The 24,286-nt window shown below is 44.9% G+C and overlaps 9 protein-coding genes across 9 annotated transcripts; 5 read left to right on the forward strand and 4 right to left on the reverse strand.

Annotated features, from left to right (window-relative positions):
* The first annotated feature begins 5,850 nt into the window (after positions 1 to 5,850).
* On the forward strand, positions 5,851 to 7,848 carry LOC6546005 (probable cytochrome P450 12c1, mitochondrial). The gene is made up of 2 exons (XM_001972781.3): positions 5,851 to 6,345; positions 6,585 to 7,848. Exons 1-2 carry the CDS (start codon positions 5,921 to 5,923, stop codon positions 7,732 to 7,734), a joined length of 1,575 nt encoding a protein of 524 aa, XP_001972817.1. The 5' UTR covers positions 5,851 to 5,920; the 3' UTR covers positions 7,735 to 7,848.
* Positions 7,849 to 8,075: 227 nt separating this feature from the next.
* Positions 8,076 to 9,159, forward strand: LOC6546006 (charged multivesicular body protein 1b). Its single transcript, XM_001972782.3, has 2 exons — positions 8,076 to 8,287; positions 8,358 to 9,159. The coding sequence occupies exons 1-2, from the start codon at positions 8,266 to 8,268 to the stop codon at positions 8,945 to 8,947; spliced, it is 612 nt and encodes a 203-aa protein (XP_001972818.1). The 5' UTR covers positions 8,076 to 8,265; the 3' UTR covers positions 8,948 to 9,159.
* Positions 9,160 to 9,283: 124 nt separating this feature from the next.
* Positions 9,284 to 9,987, reverse strand: LOC6546007 (TCF3 fusion partner homolog). The gene is made up of 2 exons (XM_001972783.3): positions 9,781 to 9,987; positions 9,284 to 9,719 (listed from the first exon to the last, which is right to left on the reverse strand). The coding sequence occupies exons 1-2, from the start codon at positions 9,879 to 9,881 to the stop codon at positions 9,401 to 9,403; spliced, it is 420 nt and encodes a 139-aa protein (XP_001972819.1). The 5' UTR covers positions 9,882 to 9,987; the 3' UTR covers positions 9,284 to 9,400.
* Positions 9,988 to 10,134: 147 nt separating this feature from the next.
* Positions 10,135 to 10,954, forward strand: LOC6546312 (SAGA-associated factor 11 homolog). Its single transcript, XM_001972784.3, has one exon. The coding sequence runs from the start codon at positions 10,306 to 10,308 to the stop codon at positions 10,894 to 10,896; it is 591 nt and encodes a 196-aa protein (XP_001972820.2). The 5' UTR covers positions 10,135 to 10,305; the 3' UTR covers positions 10,897 to 10,954.
* A 52-nt stretch (positions 10,955 to 11,006) lies between these two features.
* Positions 11,007 to 12,207, reverse strand: LOC6546313 (gram-negative bacteria-binding protein 2). Its single transcript, XM_001972785.3, has 3 exons — positions 11,868 to 12,207; positions 11,475 to 11,809; positions 11,007 to 11,409 (listed from the first exon to the last, which is right to left on the reverse strand). Exons 1-3 carry the CDS (start codon positions 12,064 to 12,066, stop codon positions 11,212 to 11,214), a joined length of 732 nt encoding a protein of 243 aa, XP_001972821.3. The 5' UTR covers positions 12,067 to 12,207; the 3' UTR covers positions 11,007 to 11,211.
* A 635-nt stretch (positions 12,208 to 12,842) lies between these two features.
* Positions 12,843 to 14,538, reverse strand: LOC6546314 (gram-negative bacteria-binding protein 2). The gene is made up of 4 exons (XM_001972786.3): positions 14,424 to 14,538; positions 13,643 to 14,368; positions 13,275 to 13,582; positions 12,843 to 13,218 (listed from the first exon to the last, which is right to left on the reverse strand). Exons 1-4 carry the CDS (start codon positions 14,527 to 14,529, stop codon positions 13,012 to 13,014), a joined length of 1,347 nt encoding a protein of 448 aa, XP_001972822.3. The 5' UTR covers positions 14,530 to 14,538; the 3' UTR covers positions 12,843 to 13,011.
* Positions 14,539 to 14,559: 21 nt separating this feature from the next.
* Positions 14,560 to 16,695, reverse strand: LOC6546315 (gram-negative bacteria-binding protein 1). Its single transcript, XM_001972787.3, has 4 exons — positions 16,305 to 16,695; positions 15,345 to 16,129; positions 14,912 to 15,289; positions 14,560 to 14,858 (listed from the first exon to the last, which is right to left on the reverse strand). Exons 1-4 carry the CDS (start codon positions 16,420 to 16,422, stop codon positions 14,661 to 14,663), a joined length of 1,479 nt encoding a protein of 492 aa, XP_001972823.1. The 5' UTR covers positions 16,423 to 16,695; the 3' UTR covers positions 14,560 to 14,660.
* A 283-nt stretch (positions 16,696 to 16,978) lies between these two features.
* On the forward strand, positions 16,979 to 18,872 carry LOC6546316 (gram-negative bacteria-binding protein 2). Its single transcript, XM_001972788.3, has 5 exons — positions 16,979 to 17,206; positions 17,416 to 17,848; positions 17,910 to 18,223; positions 18,281 to 18,337; positions 18,410 to 18,872. Exons 1-5 carry the CDS (start codon positions 17,083 to 17,085, stop codon positions 18,865 to 18,867), a joined length of 1,386 nt encoding a protein of 461 aa, XP_001972824.2. The 5' UTR covers positions 16,979 to 17,082; the 3' UTR covers positions 18,868 to 18,872.
* Positions 18,873 to 19,184: 312 nt separating this feature from the next.
* On the forward strand, positions 19,185 to 24,240 carry LOC6546317 (caprin homolog). The gene is made up of 4 exons (XM_001972789.3): positions 19,185 to 19,799; positions 20,840 to 21,022; positions 21,078 to 21,244; positions 21,345 to 24,240. Exons 1-4 carry the CDS (start codon positions 19,410 to 19,412, stop codon positions 23,494 to 23,496), a joined length of 2,892 nt encoding a protein of 963 aa, XP_001972825.1. The 5' UTR covers positions 19,185 to 19,409; the 3' UTR covers positions 23,497 to 24,240.
* The last annotated feature ends 46 nt before the right edge of the window (positions 24,241 to 24,286 follow it).

Raw genomic sequence — 24,286 nt, forward strand, 5'->3', positions numbered from 1 at the left:
TATATAGAGAATATAATTAAGAATGAATTGAACTTTTATAGCACAACGATTTGATCTAACAACAAACATCTTATACAAAACAAAACAGCAAACAGTGGTTATACTGCGAAAACAGTTGTTTTTAACGTAGTTCGTAGTGTTATGTTGCATAAATTTGTAGTGAAAAGCCATATCAAACGGATATTTGTTAAGTACAGCCAGTTTAGTTGAGCCACATTTGCAGCGCATGCAACAGTCCATAAAAGTACATCCTGGCCGCAAGTCCTGCTAAGCCCCATCTCACCCCATCTCAACCTCATCCCCCGCAGGCAACACTTGCCCCCGCATCGGGTGGCAAACTTTCGCCAAGTATAACAAACAAGAGCTTGCAACGGCTGTCGATGCCGCTTCGCTCCGCTCCGACCACATGTAATGCAGCTGCAAGCCGACAAACTTGGCAAACTGAGTCGGGAAAACGGGGAAAATCGAGGGAGAGGCAATGGGAAGAGCGTGACAAAGGCGGCGAAGGGCGTGTCGGAAGATTCTATCAAGTTTATCCGTTTTTCTCATTTTTTTCTTCTCTTTTTTTTGAGGTCTGCTTTGCCTTTTGTGGCTTGTCTGGTCGCCCGAATCCTGCTGCCTCGTTTTGGCCAATTTTCGTGTTGAACTCTTTGTAAAATGTTGTTGGCCAAAATATCAACATTGGTACAACTGCAGACAGGGATCACAGGTGGCAAGTGCAAATGACCCAGGAAACAGCGCGGAGCGGGGGGCTAAAGGGTTAGGGGGTTGGAGGTCCTCGGCGGGGCGACAATCAACTGGTCAAAGCCGTCGCAGGAGTCACTCAAAGGAGACCATGCCAGATCCGGAGCACTCACGAATCGAAGCAGCTACGAAAATTCTAAATTCCATTTTACGATAATGCATCCTGGCAGGAAGCCAAACAAACCAAAAATATAAAAAAAGAAAAACAAAAACTATCCAAAAAAAGTAATGAAAAAACATGGCGAAAGATTGATAGTGCCGACGAGCCAAGTTGGCCCTTGGTCCGAATAGGGCCAACATTTTTTGCCTGCTCGGCATCTGGGCAACATGTGCCGTAATAATAATAACAATACAAACACCCAATACAAACAGCTGCGAGTTCACTGCAGTTATTGGCCAAACAAACCGTTTCGAGCCGAAATAAATTACCATGTGTTCGTATGTTTTTATAAAGTTCAGGCCTCGTCTTCAAAAGTGGGATACAATATTCGGTGGTGTATCCGGTTTTTCATAATTTTGTAATTGAGAAGTAAACAAAGTAGTATTCAATTAAATTATATGAATTGCTTGGGAAATCCTTATCTAATGCGGCACTACTTAAAGGCACAAATATTTTAGCTTTCTTTTATGATGCGCAAACAAAAATTATTTTTTTAAAATATTCTTTACTTTTAATATATATATTTGTTCAGTTTCTAATTTAATTATAAAAGTTTCACATTATGTGAATTTCCAATAGGTAACTCTTCAACTTAATTGCAACTAGTTGATATATATCTACCAAGCAGAAAGAACTTCTCCCGACCTCTTTTAAATTACTGCCCAGTATTTTCGCTAAATCAGGGCTCCTCCCATAAATATAAACAATTAACTTCGGTTCCTTGCAGCCCCAGACGATCAGGATGTCCGCAGCTCAAAAGACCTACTACCCAGGGCAACAGCCCGCAGAATTCCGGATATTCCGAAAATGCCCAGACAAGCGCTCGAGCCTTGCGGCTCCATGCATTCAGTGCGGCCAACGTGGCGTATGCGCAATTATCAAAGAAACGAGGCGGGGCGAGGCGGGCGGAAAGTTCGGGCGGCCGGAGTCGACTTGACTTCAATCCAGCGCTCCTGGCCAGACCTGCCTGAAGTTGCGCCGGGTTATTTAAAGTTCGCGTTATTAATAAATGCCTCAGTGGGGCAGCCGTGGCCTGCCTTTAGTCTGATATGCAGCGCTTGATTAGTGCAGGGCCTAACTTATGGCCGGGGTGCTCCCATCGGTTCCTGGGCTTCTGGGTGGGAAGCGTGCTGGGCCTCGACTTCCTGCAAATTACTGAGAGTTTTGCCGGGCGCAAAGTTTGGCGCGTTATCGTGGAAAGTTTAATGGAACTATGTCGTGCCGTGCAGCGCCCCAAAACAGGCGCTTCCAAGTCAGACAGCCCCACCCGCTGCAACCCACTTGGCAGCCGGGTGCAGTGCATCTGCCATGGCGGAAAATGGGGTGTTAGTTGTCCGTACTACGCCTAGATGGTTCTCAGCAGGGTTTCGGCTAATTGCTGAGGACACCCACACATTAGACAGATTTGTTGGCCCGAAAAGTAACAGCAAAATTGGGTGGTGCAACTAATGAATTAATTATTGCGGGAATGAATGGGAAAAACACATAAAGCTGCTGCGAGCATTTTATAAATAATGACATAAAGCCATCCAAACATACACTTTCCTTCTTGGGGATACATAATAATCAATATTTTTAAGATTTAGGCAAACGGAACCTGTAATTTGTATTTTCTTGTATAAAACAAAGCGAACAGCGATTATTTTAGCTGAAACCCAAACAATCTCGGTATCTTTAATATTAAGTTTTAGTCAGCCTTGAGTTCAGCAGTTGGGTAACCACTCTGGAGCAATTACGCGTGGCCTGTGCCAATAATGAAGATGCCGTTCCGATTGTTGACTGTCGTCCATGCGGCAGAGGCCCAAGAATCCCAGGATCCCATGTCGCATCAACGCAATTTGACCCACAATCGATGGTTTATGGTTAACCAGGGGGCGTGGCCGCCGGCAAGCCATGTCATCAGATAGGGAGGCCGATTGATGAGCCCGATTGATGGCGGGGAGTGGATCAAGTATAAAGGGCGAAGGACGAAGGACGAAGGGCGAAGGGGTGCACTATTGACTCTCCGCTGTCTGTTTGTAATTATCAGAGGAATATCTGAAATGGTTTCCTCTTGCCTGCAGTTAATGCGCCTTAAATTGTTGCCTCATGGGGGAGCAACTTCCTCAAAAGGCGTATAAAATGTTGAAAAATCTCATCCAACGCTGAACGCTTTTTTCTTTATTTGCCCCATTTCCTGTTTACAGACATTTAGTAAAGTTTTCCCTTTCACTCCCTGATATGCAACTTAATTACTCTGTGTTTTCCACACTTGTTTGCCTTTAGTTTTACACAAACAGCGGAGCTCACTGTACTTAAATAAAAACTGCAATAATTAATGTTTGCCCCTCGTGCTTCGTGTTGATTTTGTATTCCAGATTAGCAATTTATTCCCATATGGTCGGGCGCTGAAGGCGTGTAATCCCATTTAAATTTGGATTATAAACAAGAAGGAATGCTATAGTCGAGTTACCCGACTATCAGATACCCGTTACTCTGCTTGTGGAAGTGCAAACGAGAGATTTCAACATTTTCTGGAATGTCGGTAGAGTTATAAAAATTCAAAATTAAATTAAAATTACTCTACGAGTAACGGGTATAATAAGAGTTGGCGATGGGAGACTTGTTGTATTCATATGATTAACCAATGTTGTTAAAAACTATTACACTATTCCATTTAGCTTACTCAAAATAGCAAATCCCCTTACAGCTCCAACAATTTAGGGCTATGGAGGAGAGTTGCTATCATTACAAAAAGGACTTCCCTTGGACTACCTGCTCCACTATCGCTGCATATCGCATTGCCAGTTAATTTGATTGACATTTATCCGTTTTATTCAGAGAGTGTGTTTTTTCCAGGAGCCATGGCCATATCGATGGCGTGTGTCCTTAGACGGGTTTTTCGCTTGGTCTACACTTGACACAGTGTTTGCACTTTGCGCTGATTTAATCTCCAGCCTGCCTTTGGCTGTGGACTTGATAATGGGCGGGACTTGAACTGGCTCAGGGAATGGAGACGGGAATGGGACTGTCTGGGCCACGATTGTGGGATGTGGATAGCGATAGCTATGGCGGAATGGCCGCCCTTTCGTCCCCCGGCGCTAAATTGGGCGCGTGATAAAGAGCAGGAAAAGATGGAGCGCAGTCTGGAAAAAAGAGGAGGAATAAAACTAGGAGAAAGAAATCCGGCTGTTTGCCTTTGGTCTCTAGGTGTCTAGGTGTCTTCGTGGCGGTGAGGAAAAATTATTGAACATCTGATGCAGTTATGATAATGTCAAAGCATTTCCACTCAAGTGACAGTTTGGCTACATTTCGATTATGACAGCCAAATGGAAGAGTTATTGCAAATTAATTCTAGCCCATCTAGTGGGCGGACATTTACTTGGGCCAGTCATTGTCAAACGAAAAATGGCCAGTTCTCGTCTTTAATGGCCTAACTTTAAATGACTGTTGCAATATATCAGATGGCTTTCTAGGGCAAAATAATCTGCAAAAATAATAGCTTCGGGTGCACTTCCTTTCCATATTACTATTAATATTCAATACTTGCGAGTAAATCATAAAAATACAATGCAATTGTTTAGCTAATTCCCTTTTATTATGACTGGACCACAATTCGTAGGTATATACGCACTAGAATGGTTACAATGTACTTCTATATTGTTTACAAATCTGTGTATTTCATTTTCGGGCTGGCCAACTTGCGTGGCGCAAACAATGTTTATAATAATTTACACAATTTATGTATAAACTTTTTTATGTGTTTGCGCCACAGTCGCAGTTAATTTGCCAAAGTTTTGCGGCTTGTTCGGCGGCCAATTGTGTAATTTGTGCACAATTTATATCCTCAAGCTTGGGATGGCTACTTACTTCAATCAGACTATATAATTTGCATATTCCACCTGAGCACTTTATCATTAATAGCTGAATATAAAAGTCGAATTTTGTATAAGTAAAGAAAAAATACATTAATTAATACGGAATAAGTGCTTTGGCCTCTTAAGAACTCACTGTAAAATTAGATATATAGTATAGCTGACATCTTTATCTTACATTTGCATGCCCAAATAATTTAATAGGGCCTAATCCAACCTCACCTTTTGTACTTTTGTTTCAAGCGGGCTTAGAAACACACTGATACCTGGTGCTATGCGTCCTATTAAATGCAGCAGTAGAGGCAAATTGAGCTTACGTAAACTAGCTATTTTGGGCGAGAGGTCCGAGGGGCGTGGCGGTGGCTATACAGGGAATGGGCTATAATTTAAGCAGGCAACGTGCTATCAGACTTAATATGTAATACATTCTAGTGGTCAGTGGGTATGGGTTGGTGGGCTCTGGGCAAAAGTTGGGCGAGTGCTGCACAAAGTTGGCCAAAACAATGGATCCCTCGCCCTATTGTTTCGGATTTGACCCTACGCTCGAGTGTTTATATGAACGGCCGATTTGGCCCTTTTGTTTCGGCTTATTGTGTTTGAAATGCACATAGAATGCGTTTGTCTTTGTCCTCTCTGTTCCAATGCAAGCGTTTTAGAATCATATTTTATTGATAGACGGCAGGGTGGATAATACCAGTGAAACCCATTTTGTGGGCTAGGTCGGGGAAACACCACAAGGGCTCTCCTAGTTTATCAATGATAAGCCCACTAGGGAAATATACGCGCATTATTTTTAATCAAATGCCTACATTTGATTTGACTGCGCAGAGTTTCAAGTGGGATATACGTTAAAATAGTAGTTAAAATAGATTTTAAAACTCATTAAGCTTGCGTGTAAGTTACAAGTATGTTGGCTTATTTTATAGTATAATAATAAATGCTGTTAATAACACATGTTATCTGTCTTGCATCTAAACATTTTTGCTTATAAACAAATGTATATACACCTGACCTTCAGAAAAAGCTCTCTGAAAAGCACAAAGATAATGCAAACCACTCTCCGCTGTTGACGATATTTGTGTAATTAGTAAAAAGCTGTATAGCGAGTCTTCGAGTTTGGTTGTTTGCCATTGATAAGTCATTCCACGGAAAGATCTTGACCATGTTGCGTCGCACAGTAAAACACGGCTTGAGAGCCAGTTCCCAGCTGGCGGCTACCAAAAAGCCAGATACATCATCGTACGTACAGCAGCTGGAATCGGAATGGGAGAGTGCCAAACCCTTTACGGATCTTCCCGGTCCGACACGGTGGGAATTATTCCGCGGTTTCCAGAAGGGCGGTCAGTACCACCAGCTGGGAATGGATGATGTGATGCAAATGTACAAAAAGCAGTTTGGCGACATATGCCTGATACCTGGACTATTCGGCATGCCCTCCACTGTGTTCAGCTTCAATGTGGAAACCTATGAGCGGATTTATCGCACCGAAGGTCAGTGGCCAGTCAGAGGAGGCGCCGAACCCATCCTCCACTACCGCAGCAAACGGAAGGACGAGTTTTTCAAGAACTGCGTGGGACTGTTCAGCAAGTGAGTTCAAAAAATACTCGTACATGGTAATCTTACTAAGACTTCTGAATACCTGCAAAGTCTCGGCCTATTAAGTTAAAGCTCTTTCCATCTTCTGATCTTAACGCCTAATTAATTTCTTATAGCTCACACAAACTAATTTTGTAAACTATTAAATTATTAATTCACTTTTAAAGCGTCAAAGTAAAAGTGTCCAGATAAATAAATGGCCATTTTAACGGATTCTCTTTCAATTTCAGTGGCCCGGAGTGGGGAAGGATTAGGACTGCTGTCAACCCCGTCCTGATGCAGCACCGAAATGTGGCCATCTATCTGAAACCGATGCAGCGGGTCAATCGGCAGTTTGTGAATCGCATCCGCGAGATGCGCGATAAGGAAACCCAAGAAGTGCCGGGCGACTTCCTAAATACCATCAACCATCTGACCTTTGAGTCAGTGGCGACAGTGGCCCTGGAGAACGAATTGGGACTTCTCCGGGAAGCCAACCCGCCGCCGGAGGCCAGCAAGCTGTTCCAAAATATCGATGTCCTAATGAACTCCTTCTTCGAGCTGGGCGTGAAACCATCGTTATACAAGTATATCCCCACACCCACCTACAAGAAGTTCAGTCGGGCCATGGATGAAATCTTCGACACCTGTTCGATGTACGTAAATCAAGCGATAGAAAGGATAGACCGGAAATTGTTACGAGGCGATTCAAGCGATCATAAGAGTGTTCTCGAGCAGTTGCTGCAAATCGATAGGAAACTAGCCACTGTTTTGGCCATGGACATGCTCATGGGAGGAGTCGATACCACCAGCACGGCCATCTCTGGAATAATGCTAAACCTGGCCAAAAATCCGGAGAAGCAGCAAAGGCTCAGGGAGGAAGTTCTAAGCAAACTGACTACGCCAGATCGGGAATTTACTCTGGAGGATATGAAATCCCTTCCGTATCTGAGGGCAGTCATCAAGGAATCGCTACGAGTGTATCCAGTCACCTTTGGTAACGCCCGATCCGCCGGGGCTGATGTTGTCCTCGATGGCTATCGAATCCCCAAGGGCACCAATCTTATGATGACCAACAGCTTTTTGCTTAGGAACGACCGATTATATCCCCGGGCAAAGGAATTCATACCGGAACGCTGGTTACGCCAAAAGGACGAAGACAGCTCGGATGTCCTGATGAACAAGAACTTAAGTGGCTTTATCTACTTGCCATTCGGATTCGGACCACGCATGTGCGTGGGCAAACGGATTGTGGATCTTGAATTGGAACTTACGGTGGCCAACTTGGTGCGAAATTTCCATATTGAATATAATTACCCCACCGAAACGCCATTCAAGTGCACATTTTTGTACAAGCCCGATATTCCTCTAAAATTCAAGTTTACCGATCTGAAATATTAAAAAGTGATAAAGTGATAAAATATATGTATTCTTAATATTTCCATCGCGATGGTGCTTTTGTATAACCACATTAGATGTTAAAACATCAAGTTCAAAAATAAACAAACTGCAACAAAATACGTTTCTGTTTTAGTAAAATAATTAAAAATATTCCTTAAATCTAAAAATAAAAGTCAGCAATACCGAAAAAAGATATCCAAAGCAATATTAAAAGTGTAACTTTCATGTAATGTAACGTAATGTAATGTAAATGTAAAAAATCTTCTTATTCGTTAGCAGTTGACTTAAAAGTAACATTCCATTTTTACAGCAGCCAATAAGCTGTTAGGGGCACAAAAGCAGGGCAACAGCTGTTGCTGGGAAATTCCCCACGTCTGGTCACACCAATCCTGACAAACAGAAGTGATTCATACAAACCCTTCTTCAATAAAAACAACGTAAATTGATCAAGTTCATCCGCTTAAGCTGGAAACCAACACATAACCTTTTCTCCTCGTTCGTCATTGTAATTTCATCAAGCTGGGTAACGACATGTCTACGAGTTCCATGGAAAGTAAGTGGAGCATAGCGATGACGCCAGACGAAGATTCCGAATGACCCACACCTCTTTTTCTCGCCCCCAGAACACCTTTTCAATCTAAAATTTGCCGTAAAGGAGTTGGAACGAAACTCCAAGAAATGTGAGAAAGAGGAGAAGCTGGAGAAGGCCAAGGCCAAGAAGGCGATTCAGAAGGGCAACATGGATGTGGCCCGCATCCACGCGGAGAATGCGATCCGCCAAAAGAACCAGGCGGTTAACTACCTCAGGATGAGTGCCCGAGTGGATGCAGTGGCCAGCAGGGTCCAGTCCGCCCTCACCACCCGCAAGGTCACCGGCTCCATGGCCGGTGTGGTCAAGGCCATGGATGCAGCAATGAAGGGCATGAACCTGGAGAAGATTTCCTCCCTGATGGAGAAGTTTGAATCGCAGTTCGAAGACCTGGACGTCCAGAGCTCCGTAATGGAGGGCACCATGTCCGACACGGTAACTACCTCGGTGCCCCAGGGCGATGTGGACAATCTGCTCCAGCAAGTGGCCGACGAGGCTGGCCTCGAACTTAACATGGAGCTGCCCAGCGGAGTCCAGAGCCAATCCGTGGGAGCCTCAACAGCCGTGTCCCAGGAGCAAGACGAGCTCACCCAGCGACTGGCACGTCTCCGCCAGGCCGAATAAAAATAGCGAAGCCCTGCCCGTTGAATTTCTGTTTTAGCAATTAAGTACATTCAAAATATAAATAAGTATAAATTCAGTTTTTGAAAGTCTATTGATGCTGCTGTCTACCATAAAATGTCATGAATCTTCAAATGCTATTGTGCTGTTTCTATAGGCTTCAAACGGATTTTTATGTGATTTCCGAATGCAATATACGATAATCCTGTTTTAAAGGCTTTGTTATTATAGTTATTTGAAAGCCTGCCAATTTTTTTTAGCTATTTTACTACCAAAGATAAACCATAATTTAAGTACAATGGCAATGAAAATAGAAAGAGTTCTGTGGCAGCCATGACATTCTTTGCTTTTGTTACTATAATTGGTTTGTTGGTTTGGATTTTGTCTTAATATTAGAGTGAAAAGTATACAAGACCTTTATCTTAAAATTACAATACACCACGGAATCGCTTAGGTTTAAGTCAACAGTTGAGGTTGTGGATGCGGAGGTGCGATGACTGGATTGAGACTGATGGGTGGCTGTTTGGCCTTTTGCTTTCGGGGCTTTCGTGCTGCTGGAGTATTGGATCCAGGCTCAGAACCGGGTGTTCCAGTTTCATCCGCCGCCTGCTTGTTTTTGGGCTTCGGTCCGCGGCGCTTTTGTTCGGTTTTCCCTTTGGGATGTGGAGCCACCATGGGGACTGATCGCCAGTTGTCTCCGTGCTTATCTAGGCGTTTTTTTAGAAGCTCCACGTCGTGATTGCGCCTTCTCACTATCTTTTTGATTCCATTTACTCTGAAAAATGAGTATTGAACATGTTTGTTTACGTTTCGTGGAGTACAAGAATTACGGTTACCTCATCACACATCGCTCATTTTCCGCCTGAATCCTCTGGCACCTGTCATACAGCTTTTCCACAAGCTGTTTGTACATAAGTTCCTTCTTATTTAGCAACATTTTATACAGACATTGGTTATAGTTAGTTATTTAGAAATGCATTTATTTACGACATGGCTCAGTGTGGCCAGATGGGCGAAAAGGCGCTGCCACTTCCATTTTTATTTAACTAAAATTAGCAAAACTCATTAAAAACTGGATGTCAAAATCTGAATATTTTGTTTTATTTTATTATTCATGGTTAAAGCTGGTTTTTTGAAATGCAAAATAATTAAATGGATATTTTCCACTTCAGTAGAACTATTTACCCCATATGTTATTCCGCACCAGCCTGGCAACTCTCTCATTTTGCAAACAGCCGTGTTAAACAAACCGACAATTAGTAACTTAGTTCCACAACAACAACCGGCATGCCAAACAAATCTTCCAGAGCAGACAGGAAGACACCCAGAAGCAAATAGATATAGTATTTGCACCAACTAGTATGTCTGCAGCCAACATGCCGACGACGACAGGAGCTCAGGGATCGGGAAACCAAGTTCCCACAACTAGCACTACGATTGTAAACCACTTCCGGGAGTTGATCAAGGACCCGAAGAATCTCGACGAGGCGTCCAACTATCTGTTCCAGACGCTGCTCGACGACGCCGTAGTCGGAATCTTCAACGAGACACATCACCTGCGAAAGTCCGGGAATCTAGCCGCCCTGGACGGAGTGCCGGAGGACTCGACCTATCGGATGTGCGAGATGCCCAACTTGGACATATTCGGCATCTCAACGGCCAAAAAGCCAATGGACTGCACCTGCCCCAACTGTGATCGCCTGGTGGCCGCCGCCCGCTTCGCTCCGCACCTGGAAAAGTGCATGGGCATGGGCCGTATTTCGTCGCGAATCGCATCTCGCCGCCTGGCCACCAAAGAGGGCGCCACATCCGCCCACCTGCACTCCGCGGGAAATACCGGAGGCACCGATGATGAGGACGACGTGGACTGGTCGTCCGATAAGCGCCGAAAGAAATCCAACCAGAACTCAAGGAACAACGGCTCCAAGAAGAACAATGGCAAAAGCTTTTAGTCGGTGCTGACCATCATGTTCGTAGTTTATTCTGCCATAAAAGTACACTTTTAAATCAGTCACCAATGCTTACTAAACTAATGGGACTTTGGTGATTGACCGCTGTTCTTACCACTAGTGACCATTTGCATAAAATAGAAGCAGTTACTAGAAGATTTAAGTAGGTGATATAACTGAAGGTAGGGTGATTCAAACAGAGACTTCCCTGATGCTATTTGGGAATAAGATAATGATATTAGTGGCTTAATTTAAGGTAATAATACGAAAGCAAGCCTTTATATCATCATTTGTAACTTTAAAGAAAATATGATTTTGTTAATTTCCATCCTTGTCAATGGCGTAAACCCGGATATGGTCGACCACCAGTGGTGTCCACTTCCGATTCCTAGACAATTCCTCGAATTGTTTGTCCGCTTTGGGATGGGTGTTTGAAAAGGGCTTGTGTTTCATATCCAGAATTTCGTCATTAAAATTTACATTTCCGCCGGCGGTTAGGCCCAGCACTAGATGGCACTGAAAACGAAAGATCCTAGAGTTCTTAAAACTTTAAATAACATTTTTAGAGAGAGCGGTCTCACCTCATGTTTATTGAATGGTTCAAGAAGAGTCGCATTGTGTATTGCTCCAAAGAACTCGCCATTAAACTTAAAGATAATTTTATCAGTCTGCCAGATAATAGTGTAGTCGTGAAAATCGTCCCCATAAAAATATTCTTCGTTCCTGGTTACGAAATGCTCACTTGGATTCGGATCGGTTTCTGTTTTGTTCCAAACCACAATCCCTCCAAACAAAGAACTCCCGTCGAGGGAAGATTGGTACTTGTCCTGCAGAACTGAATTGCCCCTGGCGTACAAGCGGATATGATCGACAAAATCATCATCAGACTTATCAATATTCGGCACCAGAAGAATGTCTTAAGTAAGAGTTATAATGTAGGGATTTCTACCAAAACTAAAAACTCCTTTACTTACTTGGAAATAACCAATCGCCCTTAGGCATTTTAGCTCTGATCTCAACTCGCCCATATTTGAAGGTAAAGTTCGTGTGCATATTGGCGGATCTGAAGGTCTTGGAGACCCAAGGCTCCCGTTTCGATCTTCTCGAGCTCCTTCCACACTCCTTTCTTTTCGCTATGCCTTCCTTTTTGCTGGTGCAGCCCAGAAGAATCATATTTCTCTCATCTTTGGTAATTGATATGTGCAAATTGTTGTTGGTTATATTCGAATTGTCAGGATCGTCCACAAAGGCAACGAACTCCTGGTTTTTCCCGCCAGTGTTGCGATACCTTACCTCGTGCTTCCAGTTATCCGTGAGCCTCTGATTGTTGTCGAAGTTATCTTCGAATAGTAGGTCCCCGCCGGAGAAACCGCTTCTATGGGAACACTCTGATAGCGTCTCTGAAGGACTCCTTTTAACAGACTTGCACTTTGCGATCATATCACTTGGAACCGTACTCGAGGTTAGTCCAGGCACATCAAGTAACTCGCCAATTCCTTTATCGTTAATTTTATACTCCGAAAACTGAGTTGCAATCTTATTTTTGCTCTCCACCACAGTTTGAATTCTTAGTTTGGCATTGGGTTCAATGGAATTTTGTAACTCTATCTTTGCACTCCATGGTCTTTCATTTGCGAACGAATATGCATTGTTATCGCACTCATTGTCAACCAGCTCGGCATGAAAGTATAATGACTCAATCCCTTCCAGCTCCCCGGGTAACATTATGGATACCTCCCTGCCCATTACCTCAACCACTGGATGCGGTACCTCCAGGGCAATCAGTAAGGAAACAAGACTACTTAGCCAAATTAGAAGAAGACAACCTTTTCGCATGGCGGCTGAATGAGACTGCCGTTTTACATAGATTCTTGTAAGCTACTAGAGCATCCAGTCCTGCAGTCAATGTGATAACCTGTGGGTTACTGCACTGCCTGATTTATTGCATATACGCTCTTAATCTTTCGTTCCCATATAAAAATAAGATTGACCATTGTCACATTGGTTTAAGTTATAGTTGGCCCAGTTATAGTTTTGAATACAATGAAAATATGTAATGAAAAATACAAAATTTAAGATATTGAATATTGTAGATCAGTAAGATCGCACAGGACATGTTCATTCGTCGTATTCGTCGGTAGAATAAACATTAATATTTTTTATGATCATCACAGCTTGGTCCCAATCGGGTGAATTGGTTATGGCCTTTTTAATTTTCGATGATAGGCCCGTCTCGAAATTGCGATAACTCTTCTGCTCTGGCGGAATGCGGTTATCCGGAAAATTGTACTCCCCGCCGACGGTTAGGTACAACTCAATATGGCGCTGAGAATTTCCGATTTTAATTGGTATTATTAAATAAGCTTTTCGATGACACCTACCTCTGCCCGACTGAGTTCTTGGACGACTGTTGAGTTGGATATCTGAGCAAAGGTGCGACCATCTATCTTAAAGGTGATGCTCTTCTCCTTCCAAATGGCCGTGTAATTGTGAAAGTCGTTGCCATAGTGATCGTCCCTGCAGGCGAAGTCTTTCAATTCAAAGGCGCGTCCACCGTTATCGTTGAGGATTGCACCGGCATAAAGGGTTGTCCCACCGACCTCGTTGCCGGCGAAATCGCTTAGCTTCTTATTGCCCCGGACAATGGCAATTCGAATGGCGTCGTGATTAATTGAAGTCAGTGTGAGTCCTAAATAAGGGTTAGCAGTTAGTTACCTTCATGTAGTGCAGTCTGAAAGTTGCAAATTACCTGGGAAAAGAAAGTCTCCAATGGGCATCTTGGCCTCAATGTCTATGCGGCAGTACTTAAATGCCTCATGGGATGTCAGTTTCGCCGAGTCATAGGGAGGCATAAACTTCCTAAACGGCAATCTGTACTTCTTTTCGCCACATCTTTGATTGGAATCGCGTTTCGTATAAGTGCAGTTCTCGAGATAGAAGGGATTTTTGGAGCCGTAGTTGGCCTTAGTTACCTTTAGGTGAAGCATGTTGTTTTCCACATACGAGTTTGCTCTTCGATTCACAAAGGCCACTCCCTCATAGTGGGGTTCCAGAAGCTGTGATTGCACCACATGCTTCCAATTATGCAAAGGATTCTCACCATCTCCAAATGACTCGGAGAACAACAACCTACCACTACAGTTGACGGGCTTCCCTCTGTGGTGCGAAATCGAGGGCAGGCAGTACCTCGTGGAGCTACGTAGATTCTCGCAATTTATACTTTCCTCGGTTGATGGGAGGAATTTCTGTAGAGGCCCTGTCCGAACAAAGGTTTCTCCGAGGTATCTGTAACTCTCGATCATAGTTTCGTTTTGATTTGTCTCTACGACGGCAGTGATTTTAATGCTATTATTGCCTAGGTTTTCCCGAATAGCCCACGGATGCACGATGATCGGGTCCAACATATAGTCATAGAAGGGACATTGGCCTCCTCCATACTCTGCGTAAAAGAACACCGACCTAAATCGATAATCCTCTACGTATTTGATTCATTAATAGTTTTTAGGCAGAAACATGTATGGCCATCTTACCTTCGTTTTGGCTGGCATTCACAACAAAGTTAGGAAACTGAAAGGAACCCAAGCCAACCAAGTGACTTACGGGTAATATAATTGCCAACCACAGACTCGTCTTCATCCTTTCAGATAAGCAACCATACTGAAGCACTCGAGTTTACTGAGTTCCTCTCGGAGCTTTATTCGCGATAAGATTTTGACCGGAACGTATGTAATTATGTAAACATCTACATACATTATGGATTATAGGTATCAGTTAGCGTAGACCCGAACGTAATCTATCTTTAAGGCGGGCTGCTTCCAAGTGGGTAGCCACTGATCTTGACCCTGGTAGAACTGCAGCTTCGCCTGGGGATGGTAGTTGGCCCAAGGCTTCTCATAAGTGGCGGTGCGAAGTTGGTCCACAAAGTCACCAAATCCGCCCACAGAGATGCCCAACGAAATGTAAAACTGTAGAGGTATATTTGAATTAAATAATTAATTTACTTAGCTCACGTGCTTACCATTCTATCGAACGGAGCCATGGGACCACCCTGCTTCCACCTGGGATTCTCGTCCAGTTCAGTGAACCCATTTAGCATCTCGCCATAGGCCTGTCCATCCACAGAGAACAGCAGTCTATTGCTGCTCCAGTCCAAGCTGTAGGTGTGAAAGTCATCGCCGAAATGGGATATCTTTCGCTTGCTCAGCCACAAGTCCTCCCTTTGGTGGGCATCCGTGGAGAGTACAGGTCCTCCGTATAGAGATCTACCATCTACGAGCTTTCCGCGCGGCATCCTCAGAACGGAGTTACCCCTGGCCAAGGCCACTCGCAGCTGTCCGGACTCGTAGCCCGATTGCCCGTACCATTCGGTAAGGGGTTCGAGTAGTAGGAGGGGTACCTAATGAAGAGGGAGGAATATGAATGTTATAGCTAATAACTATCATCTCACTTACTATCCAATCCCCCTTTGGTAGCTTGGCTCGGATCTCAATGCGTCCGTATTGAAAAGCAAAGGTGTCCTTGGTGCTGACTCGAGGTGTTACAATTGGGGGCATTATTCCACTGGGTCCACTGCCCGTGGAATGCAGGATACATTCCTTAATTCTGTTGTGGGTTCCGGTACAACGCTCCGAGAGATCGAGTCTGGAATTGGCTATGGAGAGATCCGGGCGATAGCTGGACCAAAGAAGCGGCTCAATAACCAGATTGCCATCGTAAACTGTGGCTTTCCCATCGTACAAGACGAACTCTGCATCCTTGGAGTCCAGGGGCAGACGAACATCATGGATCCACAGAGATTCATTCAGCTGATCAAAGGTCTCCTCAAAAAGAAGTTGTCCCTTACATATGGAAACGCCAATTTGCGGCGAAACCTGGGTTTCAGAAGGTTCACAGACGGCTGGAACGGCGGTTTCCAAAGCACTGCCTTCAGTGCTCAGCTGGTTGTCATCCGCAAAGTCATCTTCACCGGGCAAACATCCCTTGGGTCGATAGTCGCCACCAAGATTGCACACTTGCAAGGGCTGCGCCAGATCCTGGTACACAGCCTTTTGGTGCTGCACACTGGTCCAAAGGTATAGAATATCTTGGGCTCTCAAGGGAACCGAGCTAAAGTTGCTCGTCCACCTGCCATTCTGGGCTTCAGTCAGCCTCACGTTATACTGTCCCTCGTTGATGAAGGATGTGAAATTCCGATTGCGATTCACATTAAAAGCCACTACTTTCACGCCTTCTTCATCTGAAAAGAAAATCAACAGGAAAAAATTAGCAAGTCTATACTTCAGACTGTAACTTGTACGAAATTGTGATTATAATTATAGATTGTAAACATTGTTCGGTTTTTATGGCATTCCAGAGATCGTAAGGTGAAGAAAGATATTAAAAAACTACAAAGTGGCTCATCCCTTACTCACCCGGGATAGAAACGCGAAATCCATTCTCAAGGAGCTCCACAGTCGGTGTGGGGATCTTGTAGCAAGTGGTGCATCCAAAGCCAATGAGCACTAGTATACCAATGCACAGTCCTGACATTTTGAATCCTCGATCTCAGCACTTTTCCCAAGAATCCGAAGCCTCTGACTCAATCTGTGTGTCTACCTCACTGGCAGACCGGTTTCTGTCGCTGGTGAGGAGCGATTATTATTATTTGTTTACTTTAAGTTGGTCCGGACAATCGCGATTCGGCGCATGCGAATCCACATTGATATCAGCTCCGGCTGCGATCTGGCTTCTCTGGGACTTAGCCATTTTTGAAACATCCCGTAGACCCTGAAAAATAGGTTCTACGCAGCCTATTAGTGATCCACCTCCGAATGAAAGCTTAAACAGCTGATGAGATAACTAAAGCTCGTTTTACACGACTAAAAATACTGTTCACAATTAAAAACAATTCGGAATATTATTTCCTAAAGAATTGGCAATTTGAGATTTAGGTAAAGTATGTACTTTAATCTGTAATCTGTTTACTGTTCACTATATCTACAATTTGGTAAAAATGAAAAAAAGAAAATGAAGTGTATTTTGAATATTTTGATTGGAGTGCAGCTACAATCAAGGGGAGCTTGAACCGGGCCAAGCTTTTATGATCAATATTTTCAATCTGATGCAGCAGTTCCAGCGCACAGCTTCTCAGATTAATACTTTAATCGCATTCTAGTTAGTACACATATTAAGAGCGATTAAAACTGCGTCATGAGGTGGGCAACTCTGCCATGTTTATTGTTGCTGATATGCAGCAATGAAATCTTTAGTTTTAAAGTTCCAAGTATTGATTTTGAAATGCTAAGAGATGAAGGATTCGAGGTGTCCATACCAGGTGACTTTTACAACATGTGCATGGTTAAATTAATCATTGCGTTAATTTATTCATATTGGAAAAGCTTTAATGTCTAGTTAGACGCCCCACTAAGGTTTCTTAGTTAAAAATAGACGTAAATTCATGAATCAGGTCTAAACATTGGAAGATCTTGTTTGAATAATTGCTATTGGTATTAGTAATTTGTTGATTTTCTCATACCGCTTTAGATGAACCTGGCATACTGCGGGTTTTCTACATGTTCCAAATAGACGACACTTGTCCCGCTCTAATGGACTACATCACGGAGGCAGTGAACGGAAGTTGGGTATCCAGGCAGAAGATGAGTCTGCAGAATAACGACAAGCTGCAGATATCTATGCTGGTGCAGTTTAATGAGGAGATCTTTGAAAAGAGCGAGACCAGGGTGATCCTAAACACCCGTCTACTGACCACCAAAGACTCCAGCTCGCGAAGCATAACCTTCCTTTCAGGAGAGGCTGAGTGTCAGGCATACCTAGCTCCTGCACAGCAAGTCAAACGCTGCAAGCCCGCCCAAACGATAGTGAGCAATGGACGCCAGACTTGCCAGGGTGAACTCATCTTCGAGGACAACTTCTCGGAGGCGCAGCTGAACAAGACCACCTGGAAACATGACATTCGGTTCGAGAAATCATTGGACGACTCATTGGATATGTCTAAGATATGCTATACCTCTTTTTAGACAGCGAATGTACCACGTGGAGGAGGAGCTGGTGGCCTTTGACGATGCCGCACGAAACTCCTTTGTAAAGGAAGGCGAGCTCCACATCGTGCCCACTATTGCCTCCGAGGTTTCCGATGGCAGCTTCATGCTGGGCGATCGCTGTACGGCCGTCGAAAGTCCGGAGCAGGAGTGCAGCATTGCGCACGGCATCTTCTATAGCATCAAACCGCCAGTTTTCTCCGCTCAAATTCACACCAGGAACTCATTCAGTTTCAAATTTGGCAAAATCGTCGTGCGGGCCAAGTTGCCAAAAGGAGATTGGCTTTTTCCCTGTGAGTCAATGTTTTCCTATTACAAAAGTTTTTTCATATTCATGTAATTTATTCAAGATCTGATGCTTCAACCGGTTTCCACTTACGCGGAGACCCACTTTGCCAAACAACTGAGTAAGTTGCAATAACTTTATCAGCTGTAAGGCTTTCTTTTTGTCTTTCCCTAACTTTATATCTTACTTTCAGGAATTGCATATGCCCGAGGTAATGCCAATTTGAGAACCAAACAAGGCGATGATATTTCCGGGAACCACTTATATGGCGGTGGTGTAGTCTGGCACCACGGCAATGCGGTCCAGTTCCTCAAGGACAAAATAAGCAACGCCCACTACGGAGACGATTTTCACAACTATACCATGATCTGGCAGCGGGATAAGATAACCCTGATGGTGGACGAGGAGGTTTATGGGGAGCTGTACGACGGACTGTCATTCTTCAACGAGAAGTGCTTTATTATTTTTGGCGTTACAGTGGGAGGCTTCCTGAACTTCGACGACAGTGTACTGGCCAAGGATGTCAAGCCCTATAAAAACAGGGAGCCGCGGGCTGCCCTCTCATTTTGGCAGCACCGCGATTCTTGGGCACCCACCTGGGGAAGGCAGAGTGCGATGATAGTAGATTATGTTAGGGTTTATGCGGAATAACCGGAAATATTAATTAGATACCTACGTGTTATTGTCGAACAGTTAAATCCAAAAACTGATAAGTATTCTGAATAATCGTTTCATTTTCAAAAACTGTTCCAGAAATTGAAAGACACATATCGATAACTTTAAAAGTTATGAGCAAGCAATTTACCGGGGGACTGAGCTTTTAGCACAACGTACGTATTTTCTTCGCGACCTCACATTGTAGAAAACTAGGAATTAGAAAAGTTTCGCCAAGAACATTTGCAATTCTTATCCACATTTTCTGTTTCCCAAATGCCCGCTGCAATCGATTGCTGCCGGCCGACACATTGACATTGATTTTGCGTTATCGAACAGATCGAAACTGGCAGCATCGATACTATCGACCGCACATCGGCCCGTCGGCCAGCTCTAGTTTTTTTCCCCCGAAAGGAACAGACAAGCGAACTGGACTGGGAAACAGCAGCAGCAGCAGCAGCCGTTTGAATTGAATATCATTCCCCATTTCGAGCTAAAACGTCGTTGAGAGCCAACCAGGAAGAATCCAACGGCGCACCATGCCTTCGGCTGCAAATACCGCTACTGTTACCGCTGCAACCGCCACCACCGTCGCCGCCACTGCCAGCAACAACAACAACAACAGCACCAACGCCTGCAAAGAGAAGCGCTCCTCCATCATTTCGTTGAGCGGATCGGTAATCCCGGAAGTAGGAGCAGGAGTGGCAGCCGGAGCCGGAGTCGCGACCACCAATGGCCAGAGCAACAACAGCGCGGCAGCGACAGCGGACGGCAGCCAAACGGATTTGGCCAGCAGCAACAACAATGGAAACGCTGTCAAATCGAAGGCGAGTGCTGTGTCCGCTGCTGCCGTTCCAGAGCCGTACAATCCGCTCAAGCAGCTGCTGGTGACCATCGAGCACAAGATCCGGAACCTGGAGAAGCGCAAGGTCAGTGTGAAGGGGCCGGTAAAGTGCCGCAAAGGAACCCTTTTTCGGCAGCATGGCCCACCATTTTTATTTTCATTCCTCCGTGTTGCTTTGTTTCGTTTTGCGCTCACCCCTTGCCCCCTGCCTCCCCTCGCGGCCTGAGTTCTCGGGGCTGGCAGATTTTTCGCGACGCCATGTTTTCTAGAGCACAGAGTTGCCGGATCGCGCACAGCGGCCGGCATGTCAATTAGAAACAGGCAAAAATTACATGCTTCGATATGCCGAGTGTTTAAGCTGCTTTCGTGCACAGCACAAAAAGTGATTACATTTTATGTGTTCAGCTCGTTGGTTCCAGAAAGTTCCTACATTGAAGAGCACGCACTGTCGACAGCTGTGTGGCCGGCGGGTCTGGCAACATCATTTGCCGGCTCGTTTTGGTTTTGTTTATAGGTTTGCAGAATTAATATAGGGCAATAAAGAAAAAACAAAAACATTTGATACCAAGCAACAAATAGGAAACACTTTGATTATTCATTTATTATAATTACATAATTGAGCTTACATTTTATTTATTTATGCTCTATATTACTGTACATTAATCTGACTAGATTTTCTTTTAATTAGTTAAAATGTAATCACAAATGTTTCTTATTTTAAATGTTATTTGGTCACAGACATGCATACAGCTTATAAATTCTCCTGGCTTTCAGAAAAATTGATGTCGCAGTATGGTTCGACCACGTTCAATTAGTACATTTAGTAAAAAAATAAAATATCAAACAGCAGTGGTTGAAAACACCAATCGTTGAATAAAGAATAAATAACTATGGGGGCGCCACCAATTTCAATTTTCAGCAAAACCCACTTAAAACTTATCTTTGGCAGGCGATAATAGGTGTTTTTCTAATTACCTTGTACCTAAAAGAGAGCTAATAGCTAAGATTTTGTGCACCCTTGTACTATTTTGCTTCACATGTATTTTCTGCATATATAGATCTAATTATTAACGCTGCAGCTGAACAAATGCGACAAACACTGACTCATCCATCTCTCTTATCTAGACCAAACTGGAGTCCTATCGCGCTATACAGAGCGGCGGAAAGGAACTGAGCGGCGACCAGGCTTCGGCTGTGGCCAAATACGATGCGGTTTTGGCCAATCTGGAGTTTGCCCGTGAGCTGGCCAAGCATATTCAGCAGCAGTCCAAGGAGGCCGAAAAGGAGCAGAAGAAGCTGGCGCGCAAGGTAAGCTCATTAAATCATCATTTTCCGCTGATGCTAATTTCACTTTCTGCCAAAGGAAAACCAGGCGAAGACAATTGCTGAGACGTCCAAGATTCGGGAGGTTCTGATCATTCAGAACGTGCTCAGCTGCTTCAACGACGAACAAGTGCGCAACGATTTTCTGGTTGGCGAAAATGGAGCGAAAAAGTTGGAAAACAACGAACTGGAAGTGCTGGAGAAGTTGTAAGCAGCACATATTTTACACGATTTAGATCATGAAATTTTTCTAGTAAAGCTACCATTTGCTAATTTATTATTTCAAAATCCTTATCTTTTTTTTTAGTTTCATTGAGACGCAAACTCGCCGCCCGGAAACTGCTGACGATGTAAGCTTTATTGCCACTGCCCAGAAGTCTGCCGAACTGTTTTACTCGACCATAAATGCGCGTCCAAAGTCTTTCGGTGATGTGACCTTCGAGAAGTTGCGATCTCTCTTCCAGCAGATCCAGGACTGTGGGTATCTGGACAAGTACTACTTTGTTCCGCTGGCCGAAAACGCGGTAGCCAACAGTACGGATAGTGGAACTGGAAGCGGCGATGGAGAAAGCAACGACTTGTTGAACGATGGCTCTGGCGAACTGGATACGGAACTGCCATCGGAGCCATCGGCTCGAAACTCGTTGGAGGACGGACTGGACAAGTTGCATTTGGGCGTGCAGATAGAATTGGAGCAACATCCACCGCACCAGCAACAGCAGGAGCGTCCGAGCCATCATTTGGAGCAGCATCACCAGAGAGCTCCTTCCTTGGAACATCTGCAGAACTTGGTGGTGCAGCAACAACAACAGCAGCAGCAGCCTACCCAGGTCTACCAAGCAGCTCCTCATGCCGGAGGAACCACCACGCCAGTGCATGTTCTGTACGCTCCAGCGCCACCTGCCCAGCAGCAGCCCCAGCAGCCGCCGCCGCATCCTCACCAGCTGTTGACCAGCCCAGTGAATCTCCAGGCCTTGCAAACTGGAGCAGCTGCGCCACCAGCACAACAGCAGCAGCCACATCCAACCCACTTTGCTCCCAATGTGAGGGCCGTGGAGCAAAACTACTTCAAGCAGGTAGTCCCTCAAGGTCCTGGACTCCAGGCACCACCAACGCCCCAGCAGCAGCAGTTTATGCAGCAGATGCGCCCCTTGGCGGAGGTCTTGGGCACAGGAAGCTTCCATTTTCTGCAGGACAGTGAACTGGACAATCCTGAGGCTTTAGCCCCGCCGCCTCCGCCCAATCAGGGATTGGTATTTGAGCAGCAACCGCAGCAGCCCAACCATGTCGAAGAACCACCGCAGGCCATACAAACGCTGACCTTCACCAACCAATCCTTCCCGTCGCAGCAGCCCAAGCTCCAGCAGCAGGGTCCGCAGCAGCAACAGCTTTTCTCCCCGGTTCTGATCCACGAGCAACGCCAACAGCAACCACAGCAGCAGCCGCAACCAATGTTGATAATGCCGCGTCTGCCAACCCAACAGCCTCAGCAGCCTGCTCCTCAGGGAATTGGTATGCAGCCGGGCGATGTGACCTCAGTGTTCCCATACGAAAGTGCTGTGGTTACCTATGAACAGCAGATCCAGCAGCAGCTGAAACAGCAACAACAGCAGCAGCAACAACAACAGCAGCAGCAGCAACATCTACAGCAGCTGGATGAGCCCTCGTCTGTGAACAGCTCTTCGAGTGTCGGTGCTGGTGGAGATGTGGAGAACAATGAATGGCATGCCCGTAATAACAATACGAATGCTGCCGCCACAGCTGCGCTCACGAATGTGCTCAAAGGCGAGGCCACGCCACCGGCACCGCCCACCAAGTGGAGCTCGGAGATGAATGCGATGAGCAGCGCTGCCTCGAATGGCAGTAGCAACACCAGCCACAAGCAGGAGTGGGCCACGCCCAGGGACCACAGCGCTGGCGGTGGCAATGGCGGTTACGCTGATAACGAGGGTAACAACCATTGGAACAACTCGCAAGGAGAGGGACGTCGCAACTCTGGCAACTATCAGCGTCGTGGCGGAGACAGGGATAACCGGGATCGCGATCAGGGAGGACGAGGCGATGAGCGGCGAAATGGCGGCGACAGGGGCAACTACCGGTCGCGTCAATACGGCAACTCATCCAACACGAACGGACGCAATTCGGGCAACAGCAGTGTGTACTTCCGGAACAATGAGTCGGGCAATGGCGGCGGCAACAGCTACTACCAGAACGGCGGAGGTGGCGGCGGCACGTACAACAAGGAGTCGCGCTACGAGTCCTCAGGCGGCGGCGGAGGAAGCTATCGGGGCCAGCGCGGTGGCAACCAGCAGAGGAATGTGAATGGTTCGTATGGCGGCGGCAGGCCCATGGGCGATCGTGGACGCGGCGGTGCGGGCAACCAGGGAGGTGGTGGTGGCTACATAAACCGCCAGAACCAGTCGCAACGCATGCCTCTTGGACTGGAGAATAAAAACTGAGCAAACAATACGTATTAACCGCAAACAAAACACATACAATTCATGCAAACCATAAACACAAAATCCATACAGAAAACAAGGAAACCAATCATCAACATGCAAGTAATGGCCACGTACAATTATTGTTACGCAAAAACACTCTCAACCATGAGGAATGGAAATCTATCAAAAGGAATCCTCTATAACGCAATCGAATCGAAAATGAAGCAGACACACAAATCAATTCGTGCGCATTTTTCAATACGATTTATATTACTTCCTTTGAATTTGGTTTATTCGATAATGTATTAATAATAAAACAAAATAGTGGTTAGAAACAAGAAGGAATTACAACTATATACAGGAAAGTAAGCGCTCCAAGGGTTTCTAAAACTCCCAGACAGGACTTCGTCAAAGGAAAACAAACGAAAGATGGGCAATGTATGTAACTTGGATCTGCCATTTCTTGCTTGATTTTACTATACATATGTATGTCTGTTTGACCGATGATATGGCGATGAAGCTGATGATAACAGATGTCGAGAGAAGGAATATAAAAAGTATTTATACGTCTTAGCAATTAAATAACGATTCTGAAATATACAAATTAATTACTATTACCTATATATATAAACGAAGTATAAATATATTTATAGTTTGTGCTCTTACTGTCCTGCTCTATCCCATTTCAACACTTTTTTTTGTTCTGCCAATCTTTTACACACAAACGATGAAAGCAAAAATACAAAGCCACGTAAAAAATAATAGTTGTAATTAATACTGCGCGAATGGAGAAGCGTGCACACTAACA

Source organism: Drosophila erecta, unplaced genomic scaffold (genome assembly GCF_003286155.1).
Source record: "Drosophila erecta strain 14021-0224.00,06,07 unplaced genomic scaffold, DereRS2 tig00000021-arrow-pilon, whole genome shotgun sequence".
NCBI classification, from domain to species: Eukaryota; Metazoa; Arthropoda; class Insecta; order Diptera; family Drosophilidae; genus Drosophila; species Drosophila erecta.